At 33.1% G+C, this 14,965-nt stretch overlaps 2 protein-coding genes across 2 annotated transcripts; one reads left to right on the top strand and one right to left on the bottom strand.

Moving 5' to 3' along the window:
* Positions 1-300: 300 nt before the first annotated feature.
* On the top strand, positions 301-6,057 carry LOAG_04416 (hypothetical protein; the record flags this gene model as incomplete). The annotated part of the gene is made up of 22 exons (XM_003139953.1): positions 301-359; positions 450-559; positions 935-1,083; positions 1,236-1,320; positions 1,587-1,728; positions 1,976-2,139; positions 2,330-2,519; positions 2,741-2,882; positions 2,966-3,069; positions 3,159-3,290; positions 3,427-3,571; positions 3,668-3,862; positions 3,960-4,056; positions 4,125-4,198; positions 4,370-4,525; positions 4,650-4,741; positions 4,812-4,918; positions 5,000-5,073; positions 5,146-5,281; positions 5,547-5,629; positions 5,761-5,853; positions 5,962-6,057. The coding sequence occupies 22 exons, from the start codon at positions 301-303 to the stop codon at positions 6,055-6,057; spliced, it is 2,625 nt and encodes an 874-aa protein (XP_003140001.1).
* Positions 6,058-7,255: 1,198 nt separating this feature from the next.
* On the bottom strand, positions 7,256-12,763 carry LOAG_04415 (hypothetical protein). Its single transcript, XM_020446589.1, has 8 exons — positions 12,696-12,763; positions 11,685-11,841; positions 11,136-11,297; positions 10,856-10,951; positions 8,693-8,862; positions 8,438-8,576; positions 8,021-8,104; positions 7,256-7,849 (listed from the first exon to the last, which is right to left on the bottom strand). The coding sequence occupies exons 2-8, from the start codon at positions 11,827-11,829 to the stop codon at positions 7,683-7,685; spliced, it is 963 nt and encodes a 320-aa protein (XP_020303096.1). The 5' UTR covers positions 11,830-11,841; positions 12,696-12,763; the 3' UTR covers positions 7,256-7,682.
* Positions 12,764-14,965: the final 2,202 nt, after the last annotated feature.

Genomic DNA, 14,965 nt, shown 5'->3' with positions numbered 1-14,965 from the left:
AATTACCTTCGTGGGCAACCACTGGACAACTTGTTACTAAAACATGTTGTTCCTTCTTTGTTTCTCCTTCACCCGTTGTAGTTTTTACTTTCATCCTCCCCTGCGATCACAACATGTGGTTCTTTCCTAATCTGCTGTGCATTTTTTGTAATTCTCAACTCTGAAATACAAGTGCTGATCGATAACTTCGAGTACTGATATACGTTTCATTTATGCTTCAACACTATATGTCTGTATTGGTGTACATTGGCACACAAGAAAATTGAGTAATTCGATTCTTATGACCTGAAAATTACTCAGATGGAGAGCCCAAGTACGCCGAGCAGTGCGATATTTATCAAGAAAGTAATCGATTTCCGGTGAGTAATACTTATCTGTCATCTTTCTGAAGTAAATTACCTTCCCAGATTTTTCTTTTTGGGATTTGATATAAAATAATTAAGTTTTAGACCGAAGGGTCAAATCACTCACTTGTGTTCAAGTAATGGTGAAATGTTGCTGGTGATCGCTGCACGGCAACTTCTTCATTATCCACTTCAAAATACTAGTAGACAAATTGGTAAGATTATCGCAATTGATTTTAGCAACATTCTAGAAATGAGTAATTTCTTATCCACTTATTTTTTCTTTCGAAATTTGAGACAGTGGATTTTGATTGGTTTAATATTCAAATCTTTAACGTCTAATTTATATAATTATCTGAGATTAGTGGTACAGTTTGGGATGTTCTTCTCTGTTGCATCGTGGAAGTGTGAGCGAAATCTTTGAAGCACAACCAATACAGTTAAAAGCAGTTTTCCGTTTTATAGGAAACTATCCTTTTGTTATCAATAACTAAATTTTATGAACTTATCAAATTCCGGTTTTTCTAAATGAGTTCAGTAGTTTTTTGAATTGTCGGTGAAAATGTTTACTAGATTAAGCTGTGTTGCAGATGTTGTTTTGCCATTATTAATGCACGATCGTATTGCTTATGTTCATCTTAGTCCTAATGGTCGTCATGCAATCATAAGTACAACTGGTGCCGATAATTTTTACTTGAATTTGAAGCATGATTCAGCGAAACAGTTAAGAAAATTGAAAGTAAAGTATTCTTATACTACACGAAATTGATTTTGGTAGGGTATATAAATGTTCTAGAGAAATTCGATAAGAAAACTCTATAATTTTAATGTTGTGTTTTGTAAAAAAGATATTTCAAATCTCCTGAAAATATTGTACGAATGATTTTCTAGGGACATGTGGTAAGTTCCGTAGGTTGGAATATGGAAATTTCGACCGATAACGAAACAGGTTTCATCGTTCTGGGTACCACGAAGGGTAATTTTATGAAATTTAATTAGGACCAGTTAAATTATTGATTCAAAACAAATGTCTTTTGATTAGAAGAAGTAGCTTATCAAATAGTGTTTGAAAATGCCTCAAAATTTTTTATGGACAATAGATTTATCAGTTTTTTAAAGTTTTTAAGAAAAAACTGTCACTTTTGCCATTTCTATAAATTTTGGTGAATTTCCAAACAGCTTTTAATGCATTAACTATTTGTCGCCAAAAGTTTGACATTGCCCAGAAAGTTTCAAATATAGGTTCTCTCTTTGAATCATCTGTCATTACAAGTGGAACAGTTGCCTATGTTCGTGAACTGACCAGTAATTTAAGCGGAGTAAAAGATTTGTCTGTGACCGGAATTGAAATGTGTCAATGTGAGGACGAAAATCAAAAAGCAAAGTAATTTTCTCATCGAATTTTTTTCGCTTTTATTTGGGATTATTTTTCTTCTCCACTTTTTTTTCAGATTTCCTTAATTAATTTAGATTAGGACAAACTAGGATATTGATTTAGATTTACGAAGTCATTTGTTCCAATTCTGATTTCGTCTTTCTTGATAATAATGAAACATTTCTTAAGAAACACGAGAAAATTGGTGTGTTTTCAAATGAAATTGAAATTTGAACGCAATTTTATGCTTTTCCAGGTGGGCTGTCTTTGTGTGTCTTCCTGGAAGACTGTATTGTTTGAGCGGACAAACCAATACGAAGCATGATGTTACTGGTGTACAGCCAGTTGTAAGCACAATTTGGAGCTCTGCGTTTGCTGAACATAGTCCCGCTGTCTTACAGCCTTTATTTACATCAAAAGGTTATTTTGAATATTTATCTTCTCAATTTTTTGAGACAAATTGACCTATTGCACGATTCATATTTCTCCATTTCAAGTAGCATTAATGGAGTGTAACTAGTAATATTTACTGAATTACTGAACCATTTCAGTCCTAATCTCCTGTTATTAAATGCTATTGACTTAGCAAATTTTGTGTCGAACTTTTTAGCACCACTTCGTTTTCATTCTATGGATGATGGACAACGCAATTTGCCCAGCGCTTTTGTGGTTTACCCAAAATTGAGTAATGAACTACCTACTATATTTTGTTGGGTTGGTGCTGATGGCTACACATTGGGACGAATAGATTTGACCGTTTCAGAAGCATATGATATGATTGTTGAAGAATCACATATACAGTAAGTTGTCTCTTTCAGATAGTTATGTAAGATAGAATTTAAGGAACTTAAAAATGATTTGTTGAAAATAATGTAGAATAATGGTAAATCTTCTCTCCTTAATCATTTAGGAAAATCACCCGGAAACTTTTCTCATGTTGAACAAAGTAATGTAATAAAATCTGCATTAAAAATGCTAATTTTGATGTAGCTTGCAACAAATTTTCAATGAAGGATTTCAGACATCAATTAATGGATGGACGTTACAGTTATCCTTTGGATGTTGCATTAACCGAATATAACGTTCTGCTGTTGTATAGTAATCATATTGAAGCTATTTCATTACTCAATCAGAAACTAACTTTTGATGATACCATTGGAACGGTTAGTTAGGTGTTTTTAGTTAAAAAGAAAAATACTTGTGTGTAATGCCGTAATTTAGTTTTACATTCCTATGTTGTTTTCAGGATTCTGGTCAAGTAAAAGGAATGTGCCGTGATACTGTATCAGAAATGATTTGGGTATACACTGATGTAACTGTGTGGAAATACCGGCCAAATGAGGAATTTAGGTATTTTGCTTCTCCATAAATGTGATTCGAACAGTGATAGTTCTTATTTTTTAGCATCTGGCTGAATGTAAAATTCTCTTCCTTCCTAGAGACATTTGGCAGATCTATTTGGAACGTGGTGACTATGGCAAAGCACGTGCTATCACAAATAAATTGAGTAATCCAGCACCACATCAGCTAGTTATTAAGAAAGAAGCCGAAAAATACATCGCCGAAAAAAAGTATAATTTAGTCTTTGGTTATTTAGATGCATATTTACTTCCTTTCGCTTTCATTAATTTATACAATGGATGTACAGAAAATTACGTTTCCAACAGTTTCATTTTAAAAGTTATGAAAAATAGCATAAAGTTTTAGTTTCACAGCTGCAGCGGAAGTTCTTGCGGAATCAATCGATCCTTTTGAAGTTACATTACTCAAATTTTTGTCAACGAAGGAGGATCGGCGAAATGGTCTAAAGCGTTTCTTGGAGCTCAAATTGAAGTCATTATCAAATGTAGAGGTGTTAAATTCGATTTATAAATTGAAAATGTATCTAATTTTTCGAAAAACTTTTTGCTTCCGAATTTTCTCTATTGAATGAATATATATTTTTCAGGATAAGATACGACGAGATGCTTTGGTTCTTTGGTTATTAGAAGTGCAATTGACAGAATTTGCAGAATTACGTCGAAATGGAAAGCAAGTGCAGTTGGAAGGGACAGAGTTACCAAGCGAAGAGACAACCATTGACCAGCAAATCAAAAATATGCGGCAACAAATTGAATTATTTCTTGCTCGTTCTGTTGTTTTAGTTAGTGTTGTTCTTGGAACAAGCTGCAGGTAACTGTGGAGCAAATAAAGCATTTTAGATCGACATTTGAAATTTAAAAAAAGCGGTCAAATTTCAGGCAGCAGTTGAAGTAAATCGTGACGCAGTCTATCGTCTAATCACTTCGCATGCGCATTTTGATATCCAGCTCTATCTCGCTCAAAAACTAAAAGGTGGTTTGTTGCTTCGATTTACCAGGAATTTCAAGTTTTTGGCCAAAAATAAATTTTCATATGGATTTCAGATTATGCTACGGTTGTAAATGTTTACTTGCTGCAGTCTGACTATGAGAAAGTTTTGGAGGTGATACGGAAACAGGTAATAATAGCTTTTTAGTAACAAATAAGTAGAGGACATCCCAAATTATTACGAACTAATTATCATTTCAGACTTTTGAGATATTTAGCATTGTTTTCCTAATTTGATTTTTCGAGATTTTACATTCATATGCATATAATCCGTTTTGTTGCAAAAGTTTGAGTCTTCTAGCACATTTTGGAGCTTTATTATAAGCATTCTCCAATGTTAATCGAAAAAATACCAACCGAACTAGTAGCAGCTTGGATCGAGGAAGGTGAGGCACTTGTGTCGGATCGCTTGTTGCCGGCATTGTATCGTTGTCAAGATGTATCAAAAACGAAAATGGTATGTAAATTTTGATTAAGGATTCTGAAATCTTTTTACCTTAAAACGCATAAATTGTGTTATTCTGAAATTTTGTATTTTATCATCTTCGTTTTACCGATTTCTTCAAAATAATTGATTTAAGGTCACTGCTGCTTTGAAATATCTCAGTTTCGTAATAAACGAGAATTGGGCAAGCCGAGCAATGCATAATTTTATGATAACACTCTATGCTGAGTAAGTCATGTTATTTTGATTCTTGCATGCTGAAACTGTAGACCTACCGAAAAATGCTGATTTCTTCTAGGTTCAAGCCGGAAGAGCTATTGAATTATTTCGAAAAATTTGGTTATGACGGGAATTTAGTTCCGTACGATGTTGAATATGCCCTAAGAGTTTGTATCGAAAAGCAAGGTATATTAAACTGACTAGATTTCTGTTTCCTAAGACTTTAAAAATTTATTTATTAGTTCTTTTGATTTTCATTTATTTCAGCACTGAAGCGATGTTGTGTTTTTATGTATTGTGTTTGCGAACTATACGACGAAGCTGTTTCTCTTGCCTTGACGGTTCCCGTTTTTGAGCCATTCTTCTCACATTTCACAAAAATCAATGAGAATTATAGTTTTCACATTCTGTAGATCGATGTCGAATTGGCTAAAACTTGTGCAAAACAAATGGTGGAACCTAATGAAAATGAGTATGACTTTTTGCTGCCTAGTTTAGAGAAGCCTAAATTCTCGACAGAGATGCGACGAAAAGTTTGGCTACAAATAGGTATATTGTGTCTAGATTTCAAATTCCTGGATTCATATTTGATTTTAGTTTTATTAAAATAAATTTAAATTTGATGTGATTGTGGTTTTACTTTCCATCCCGCCGCATTTTTGATCCACACACTATGAATTATGATCAGGGGATGAACATATGAACATTTTGTTCCTTTTATTTATGGGTCTCGATATCTGGTTCTCTCAATTTGGCAGTTTTCCCTTGATTGATTTTTTATATAAAACTTCCTTCTCATACGATGATTTTGCAGCACGACATGTAATTGAGAAGCAGGAAGATATAGCGGCATGCGTAAGCCTGCTGAAAGAATCTGATAACACCATCAAGATACAGGTTTTATTTCAACTTTCCACTTTCGAATCCCATTTTAGTTTCACTTGCGTTCGTATTGCAGCTTATTCTACTTAAATTTAAAATTCAAACTATCTGGATCATCTCGATTTTACAAACTTCTTTGTTTGCAGGACTTATTACCATTCTTCCCAGAATTCACAACTATCGAATATTTTAAAGGGCCATTATGTGAATGCTTAAAAGAGCATTCTGGGAAAATCAAGGTTAAACTATTTCTAACGATTTAAACGACAAAAATTTTTTCTTTTTTCCATTGTGTGTTAGAACTAAATTAATATGTACTTTATTTGCACATGTTACATTTTTTTTAGCAGCTTCAGTCGGAAATGAGGAATGCAACAGAAATGGCACAGCGAATCCGCAGCAGTATGGAAAAAACAAAAAATAAGTGTGTTTCTAAAACTTGAATCCCTAAAACCGCTAAATTCCATGCAAACTTTATGGTATTTTTTTTTTTTAATGTTGAACTTCAATTCCTTTCCGGTTCATCGTAATCCGTGCAAACGATCAATGCGCCTCATGCTCGGAACCTGCGATGACTCGACCGTTTTATACATTTACTTGCCGACATTTCTTCCATAAGGATTGCTTAGAATCGGAGCTGAAATCTCACTGGACTCTGGTACAAATTACATGTAATTTACGAAACTTTTATAAGCTTGAAATATTTATAAGAACTCATCATAATTTTGATTATCCTTTAATGAAGAATGATACTGCTTTCGGTATTATGTTCCTAGTCTGTTTTAAATGCTTTAAGGATCTTCCAATAAACATTTTGTGGTGATTACTTAACTAACATTTAGCAGAATAGGTTTTCAGTTAATGAGACGAATTTAATGTTATGATGGTATTCAACATTGTTTCAAATCGAATGCAGAAAAATTACTTTTGCAGCAAGAACACGAAATATATAACAATTTGGTTGAGAAGGAGAGAGTACTGCAGAAGCAGTTAGAAAAATTGACATGTTCAAATTGGACGCCGAAGAAAATGAACGGTAGATGTATTTGTATTGGACAGTTCAAGAATTTTGACTTTTTTTTAAACATTTTCATTAAAAGGCCCTATTTAAAGTTGTTTCAATAATGGAGCTTCATGTGTTACAGAATTTCAAGAAGAGCTGGAACATGTACGCAATGAAATTAATGATACTGTTGCTGGTGATTGCATCTTTTGTGGTATTGTAATGATTAAGTGAGTTCAAGCTTTTCAGCACCGCATTCCTGAATCAGTCCTGTGTGTTACACTTGATTTTCTATGAGAGAAATTTCAAGGAACGATTTTTCACCTAATCATGCATACCGCTGAAGTTCCAAGCAGTAGCTGTGGGTGGTTTCCTAAGCATTGACTGCATTCTTAAGTACTGATCGGTATCCTCGTTTCGCTGCAATATCTTTTTATAGCTCGATCGATAAGCCGTTTTTTGAAGAAGACGAATATGAGAAAGAAATGGCGACTTGGTAATCGGGCCGCAAAGATATATCAGCGGCATAAAATCTGCAGATCTGTGAAATATTTCATGGAATCATCGAGCACGGCATTTAAGATTAATTCTAAATCAAGACAGTACAACTGCTGCTTCTTTTATGCACATATTCAGATGTGATATCATTGAGTCCGGGTATTTCACTTCTTTATCCAGATTTTTGCGAAATGAAATCTTGTCAATTGATAAAATTATGAGACTGTTCCCTATGCAGTTGCATTAATGCGAAGAATCGGAATTTTCCTTTTTTTCAATTTTTTGACAGGTGAGCTTACAATATTTATAACTGATTTAGACGTGTTCTAACCGTGTTACTGTAGTATTTCCATTGTTTCTACTATTGCAAATAATTATGTACAAGGTTCTTATTACAGAACAAATCTATGTTTCCTACATAGTTTTTGAAGAGAGTATTTCCTTTTATTTTATAAAACCCAGTATAGTCTGAAATGATTTCCTAGTCTGTTGCAGCAGTGTTACACATTCTTTAGCTCTGTATGGTACTTTATGGTGTTGAAGTAAATTTATTAATAGCTGCTGATTTCATTCATCAAGAAGGTCTTCATTTGAGCTGGAAGTTTTGACATGCTGTCGATAATCCAAAGGATTTGCTTGTACTGGTGGCAATGGTGCAAGCGAATTGTAAGAGAACTGTGTAGCGGTTTGGGATGTGCTGCTATCACATGGATGTGCTATCTGTGGAACAGCACCTGTAAATAATTGAGTTTAAACAGTTATTTCCTTCATATTTAAAGAAAAGGAATCCAGAAGGTAAGTGGACAATTGGGAACTGATCAATGTGGAGGGAGAGTTCTGAGTTCGAGGAACTGATATTGATCAAGGAAGAAGTTGTGACGAATGGATAGATATGCATTGATCACCTTCTGGCATACTGGAAAATGAAGATTTTGCGTACAGCATGGTTGGATTGATGGGATAACAACCAACGCCGAATGGGAAAACAGCTGAAGAAAAACACGTTATGGCCGTTGATTTCATTTACATTACTGTTATGATTATTACTTTGGTCAAAACATGCATGTTGGATGACTCGAATTAGGACTTTAGAGCTTAATTGCTGGGATTTTGATTTAATAGTCGAAGATTAGTAAGGAACCATATTGAAAAACGGTACATTCCTTGTGAGAATTCTGGGACTCTTATGTTATCATTAAAACTGCTTCATTAATATTATTCTCATTATTTATGTGAGTGTCCTCTATCCTGCAATTCTTTGTTCTCCATACTTATTGAAGAGAAATCAAATATGGACAGATCCAAAATATTTGGGTCTTTACCTTGTCCAAAATGCTGTGGTCGATATGGTAGAGGTGCCAACGGCTGAAATGTGCAAAAATTTAATGGATTTGACCATTGCGCGGACCAAATCGGCTGTTGAGATTCCATAGATTCTGTCACGTCAAATGGCGAGCGGGACTATAAAGTAGTATTGTTAAGAATTAATTTTATGGATATTCTTCGCTTCAAAAACCTGTTGAAGAGTATCGTACTTTACTTTCTAAAAAGTTCCATAGATTGAAATTCGATTAAACCTTATTGTTTTCCGGGTCCGCTGTGTTATTATTTCTAGATCGTCGATGTGGAATTGTGGGTGGAAAAGTGAAGTATTCCTGATTTGTAGTTGGATTTGGTGAAGATATCTTTGGTCTTATTAATGAAGTTGATGGTAAGTCGTTTAATTGCGGCGATTTCGTTCTGTCATCTAGAATCCCAGAATTTTAAAATCTTGAAACTGATTTCAATATTAGTACATAGTATTATTTTGAAGTTAAAGTGGAAGAACTAATGTATTACTGATAATCTTGAATAACTGGTTACAAAGATGAAATCTATTCGTAATTGTTAATGGCATGTCCACAATCAAGAATTATTACACTTCTAAGATAAATTTGAAGCTTATAGGCAAATGCATGATGATTCTGCAAATCTTCAAATCAAAGCATGTTAGGATGTAGTCTCGATTGTAGTCAGGATGTAGTTGAAATAATAATTAAGTATTGCGCCATTTCCGAGAAGAATGATGGAATAAGAGGGCATCTGTCTATAATTCTTTTTCGTGATTCAAGGATAATCCTTCTGTGGATAATTTCTGCTGGAATACGTATAAGCAATTAATTGTGTTTTGACTGTTGACTTGATTCTTTGATGACCTTTAGCAGAGAGTCATTCAGTCTGACCTTTTGGCAGTTGCGGTGCTAATATGTTTTCGATTAACGTTAATCCTTATGAGCTCATTAAACGTCATCTTTCTGGCAAGCTTATGGTTTAGTGAGAAAATTTTGCCGCCACCGAAAATAAGCGCTATGACGTATACGTGAAGTAAAGAATAAAGTAAAATAATGACCCCAATATTCATTCTTATTCCTTAAAAGAAAATGACATTGAAGAGTCACTAAAAATGAAACCGAAAAGCAATCGAGACTAAGGGGAAAGCATAAATGAGATACTAAACGAGATACTACAATGAGATACTATATTTATAATGATTCATGCTTCACAATAAAGTAAGCAATACTATTATTAATTAAAGTTCTGTCTAGGTAACATATTCTTCTCTGAATGAAACAACGTGCACACGGTTGACAAATCAGTTCAGAAGTAATTAATTGATATTCCATTAATTGAATAAGGCTAAAGATATGCTGATTATATGTATATCATTGTGATAACATAGATTACGTACGATGATTAACTTGGAACTTTTTAGCTTATGCCACTGGTTACTATTGCCTTAATTGTTTGCCCAGCAAACTTTGATTTCTATTTGTTGGTCATGACAAGTTGTAATCTGATCGGGTAATGTACATAAAATAGCTTACATGCCTATAGGTCACAAATTGTGTTCGTTTGCTCATCCTCATCTTGTTTGCTTATTTGGACATCATTCTTCTGCAGCAAATGACAGTACTTGACTGTATTTGCATTCGTGTAATTGGGAATCGAGTAATAAAACGTAGTGTCCTTTCGCCTACTTAATTTGTTTTGGCCCAGGAGGCCAAAACATTTATTTGAGCCTCATGTCCATCAAGTTTAATTCATTCTTCTTATCCAACTGCTCTATGGTAAGTCAAAAAATGCATATGGTGTAGTTTTGGCTTGTTTGGCTGATTTGCTCGAATTATATTGGCAAATGGTGAAAATGTAATCTGATATGGTTCTCTTTAGAGAACGGTCATTGAAGTACGATGTCCATTGTAGTATATTTACTTTCACAGCTAGTTCGTTGAAAGAGAGACAGTAAAATAACAGAGAACTATTAATATCTGCACTCGTTACACTGCCCTTTAACGCCTATTGACAACTGTGTTTAATGATTCGAACACAAAAAACAAGAGGATAGCCTGGAGATTCACTATAAAAAGAGAAAGAAGTGCAATGATCTCGTAGTTCAATATTGTCAGCAATGATAAAGTGTTCAGATAGCAATGCAGAAATATTACACAGATCTATTACAACGTTCAAAACGGCAAGTAAAGCATTTAAAAGTTAATCGATTGTAGTATTTTAGAGCAGATTAAAAGCAGCTCGTTTAGTATTTCAATTTCGTAAGAAATGAAAGTCACCGTTAGAGACAACTTACTGTGTTATAGGAAGTATGGAAAAAGAGTATTTCAAGTAAACTAGTATTCCTTAGTTCATCCCACTGAACAACAGTTTTAGCATTGGGATAAAATTCAGAAATTACGACAAGTAACCTTCCTCAAGTGACAGACCACCACCAAGCATATTTTCACTTTTATTATCGCTGCCGGTTGTTTCACCTTGTCGCATAAATTTTAATAATTTTCCAGCTAAAATAAATGATGCAAAATAAAAAGCATATAAAAAGATAAAAATAGAAAGTATATAAATAAAAAGTATATAAATTTCGCAAAAAAACCAACCTCATAGTAATGTTTAATGCTGAAAGCAGCAACTAATTCAATAAAAGCAATACAAAACATAATGAACGAAAATGGTTGAAAAGAAACAAACCTCTTTCAACGCCCAACAATATTTCTAAATCTTTAGCTTCTTTCTCATCCTGACTTTGCTGTCGCCGTAGCGCGACTTGTGCCGCCATCACTCTCTGCCGTTCCGCAATTAACGTACATTTTGCGCACAGACAATCTTTCCATTTGCAGTAACGCTTGTGTCCTACAAACAGCTTATGAACGCTAGTGTGACTTAGAATTTCCCAAAACATCTTATGACCAGCCAATTTTACTAATTCTAATATTTCATTCTAAACAACAAAATTTAGGTTGCTAAATATGGTAAAACAAATCAAGATTTCGACAAATTATTAATTTGATTATTAAAACAATCGTACTGGATTTATCGCAGAATTCAGCATTGCGGGAATTTATCTAAAAACCTTTAAAATCTTTATGAAAAGTCTGATTTTTAAGAATTCCAGACCATGAACTTCTGAAAACTACTTATTAACGTCATTTTGTGAATCCATAAACTAGCGCTAGATTTTGCAAATCTGAACTATTTGTTGATATTTTTTGATCATTATTAACATTATCACTTCTTCACCTTTCAATGCCGAAACAATGCCATGATTCCGACAACGGGCACATTTCGGTATTCGTTGGTTACGCTCCTGTCTGAGTCGTAGAATTTGCTCTATACTGCTAGGACCGAGTCCACCTAGTGATAAATTATTAGGATTTAGAGTCATTTCGACTGCGATCTAAAATTTGAATAGATTTGGATAAATGTAGAACAATAATCTTACACAAATTGAATATCAATGAAATTCAAACCGTCTTGCTACTCACACCTGCTCATTTAAAATTTGCTTAACAACCCAATGGTATGTACTGAACTCAAAAAGTGAAAACAAAACAAAATCTGAAATTTAGCAGGATTTTAATTTTCCTAACTTCCTGCCAAGGCTTCAATATTTTTTTGAATGAGAGATAGGATTGATCAATGATTCTTAATGATTCATAGTGACAACATTACTGAAATTTAAAATTTTGTCAAAGAAATGAAGCAAGCAAGCAGTTTCTCTTTCATTATATCAGATGGAAAAGTTCAAATAATTCAATAGATGATGGGAGGGTAAAAAGAGAATGAAAATAAGTATTATAATCTATTTTGTTCTATAATTAACTTTGCCAAGATTTCTATAAAAATTCCTCGCATTGAACAGACGTACAGTATCCACTCCCTTCCTTATCAAAACCTTTAAGATCCTCTGATCCTTTGATGCAAGATCCCCGGGCAATGGAAGATATTTGAAGTTAATGATGATTTACTCAAGAGTATCTGTAGCTAAGTGAGGCACGCCCCCAGCTCGTTACATTATTGGTTTAATAGGATATCAATTCGTTTTCCAACCATTTCGAAGATACTGTCATTGCTGGCTTTCCAACGCAGAGATAATATAATAAAGTCTCTAAGCCATATTAATCGTGCTATGCGTTCAATGGCATACATTTTTGGAAAGGTTTCAACTTTATGGTTGAATTTAATAAATTCTTGAACATTCTGATATGTGCAAATGAATTTTTTTCCAAAATCCAACAAAAGCTATCATACCTGCAAGCTGCAAGCAAGCACTCGCTCGCTTTATAGTTGATAAATGATACTTTAGTCCTGCTTACTTGTTTGAAGAATAGATTTGATGCCACCTCAATTACCTACATTGTCTGGAATTGAAAACGACATAATTTGGTTCCAGAATAATAGGGATTATAGAATGCTCATAAGATGACTCGAATACTCGAATCAGAAGCTTGAAAGCAATAAATCAGATAAATCTTGTTTATCAGAACAAATCCCAACACTGTGACTGATTTTTTGATAACCCATCATCTCACATGATCAGCGATAGTAGTTTATCTAAACAGCTTATCATCCCTTGATAAGCACAATCCTTCATTTTACCTTTGTCTCTTCTGCTAAATGAAACTAGGTTCAAATATAATTGTTAAAAATTGATCTCATGTTATTTGTGGTCGCAGTATTTTCTTTTTGAAGAGGTGGGAATGCAAAACATTGTTTTCAGCTACCCTACATTAACTTTGATGATACTTCACTGAAAAAAAAGCCTTGTGAGTACCGTAATTGTACTAATGCTACGTCAAGAATATTATGAAAATCTGATAAGTAAACGAAAACAAGTTGTAAATCCATGGCTAACCTGTTTTTATTAACCATCATGTTTACATTAGCGATTCATGAATAGAATAAGAAATTTTGATAAGATCCGGAATTGATCTATCCTTGTGCAATATTATCCTTAAAAGGAGAAAGAATCAGTAGTGTCCATGTTGAAGTGATGCTTATTAAAAAGAATCCGAAGAGAGATGGGTACTTCAGGACTACGATAATACTTCTTCTGCTACTCTACTTAACTTCATTTAATATACTATTTTCCAAACACATAATAAACAAATTAATTTGACGCTTCTTTCCTTTCTTCTTTTAGAATGTGGTCATACTGCAAATGACATCTTATAGCATCTCAAAAGTTTTGATTTAAAAAGCAAAAGCAAATTAGTGACTTCCACAATGCTTGAATATTCATCCTTCGAAAATTGACTCAATTGAAATGATGAAAATATCAAATTTATCAGAATTACTTCAAAATTTCTCATCTTAAGGAAGATAGGGACTTCAAATAATGATTTTACATGTTCCAATTTTCTGATTAATAATACTCACTTTATATTGAAATTGCAACTTTTTTTTTTCTGTTCACTTTTATGATCCATGAATACATACAAGCAAATATTATATGCAAACTATGAAATTATGTATTTCAGTCACGTCACAAGTATAACTCTCCTGAATTTACCATATTTAGGTGCAATATCCTTACATATAATACATTTGTAATTAATATATATAATAATTTAGAATTAATATATTAAGAGAATATTAGCTGAATTTATATATACATTGAAAATATGTTTGCATGCATAGCAGTAGACTGTGATATATATCAGTCACATTAGAAACTTTACAACTAATAACTGAACTTTCATATTAGCTTCAGTGCGATCAGAATAAGGAATTAGTTGATTCGCGAATCACTTCAAAAATCGATACTTGTTGTTGTTGAAGGATAAACTGATTGGCAAACTTTTACCTGAGCTCCCTTTTTAATTTCGACTGAAATATGTACTGGAATTTAAATTTGTGCTTTATGTTGATTTAATAATGAATTTGTCATCTGACGTAGCATTAAATGATTGATGTGACCACGAAAAGAATTTTCTTTATAACCATGGCAGAGGTCATTCGATGCAAATAAAATATTCAGAAAAGAATATGATGCTAAAAATCTGCATATTTTGAATTTTTTACAGCAAAATTATTGTGAATAAAAACGCGTCAAGGTGAATTACAAGATTTTATAAAGACCTGTTAATAAACAATCTAACCGACGGATCAAGTCGAGAAATGAAGACTTTATGTATAATATTTATTAAAGGAAGAATACGAACACTTGTAGAGTAATAGTGGATATATTTTCATTCCTGGATCTGTGAAGCAGTGTTACCATTATCACAGGTTTACGGAAGTAAGAACTTTGTGATAAACATTATAGACACTGCTTTCGTATCGTTAGAATTGCCAAGCCTTTGAATTAGCCAAGTTTAATTCCAAAGATTTCAACAAAAAGAAAATTGTTATTTGAATTTCATGTTTAAAAATCTGAACCATCAATTTTGATTCTGAAAGCTTCAAATTTATCATTATTATTATTATTATTATTATTATTATTATTATTATTATTATTATTATTATTATTATTATTATTATTATTATTATTATTATTATTATTATTATATTATTATTAT

This window comes from Loa loa (assembly GCF_000183805.2).
Source record: "Loa loa unplaced genomic scaffold supercont3.86, whole genome shotgun sequence".
In the NCBI taxonomy this organism is placed as follows: domain Eukaryota; kingdom Metazoa; phylum Nematoda; class Chromadorea; order Rhabditida; family Onchocercidae; genus Loa; species Loa loa.
The sequence above is the reverse complement of the archived record's forward strand: the minus strand, read 5'-3'. Positions and strand labels throughout refer to the sequence as shown.

Coding starts and splice junctions, on each gene's coding strand:
- LOAG_04415 (XM_020446589.1), bottom strand. CDS start 11,829: ATGACTCTAAATCCTAATAATTTATCACTAGGTGGACTCGGTCCTAGC. Junction 11,298..11,684: donor CATTGTTTCGGCATTGAAAG/GTGAAGAAGTGA, acceptor AGCTGTTTGTAG/GACACAAGCGTTACTGCAAA. Junction 8,863..10,855: donor TGGTCTGTCACTTGAGGAAG/GTTACTTGTCGT, acceptor CTGGGATTCTAG/ATGACAGAACGAAATCGCCG.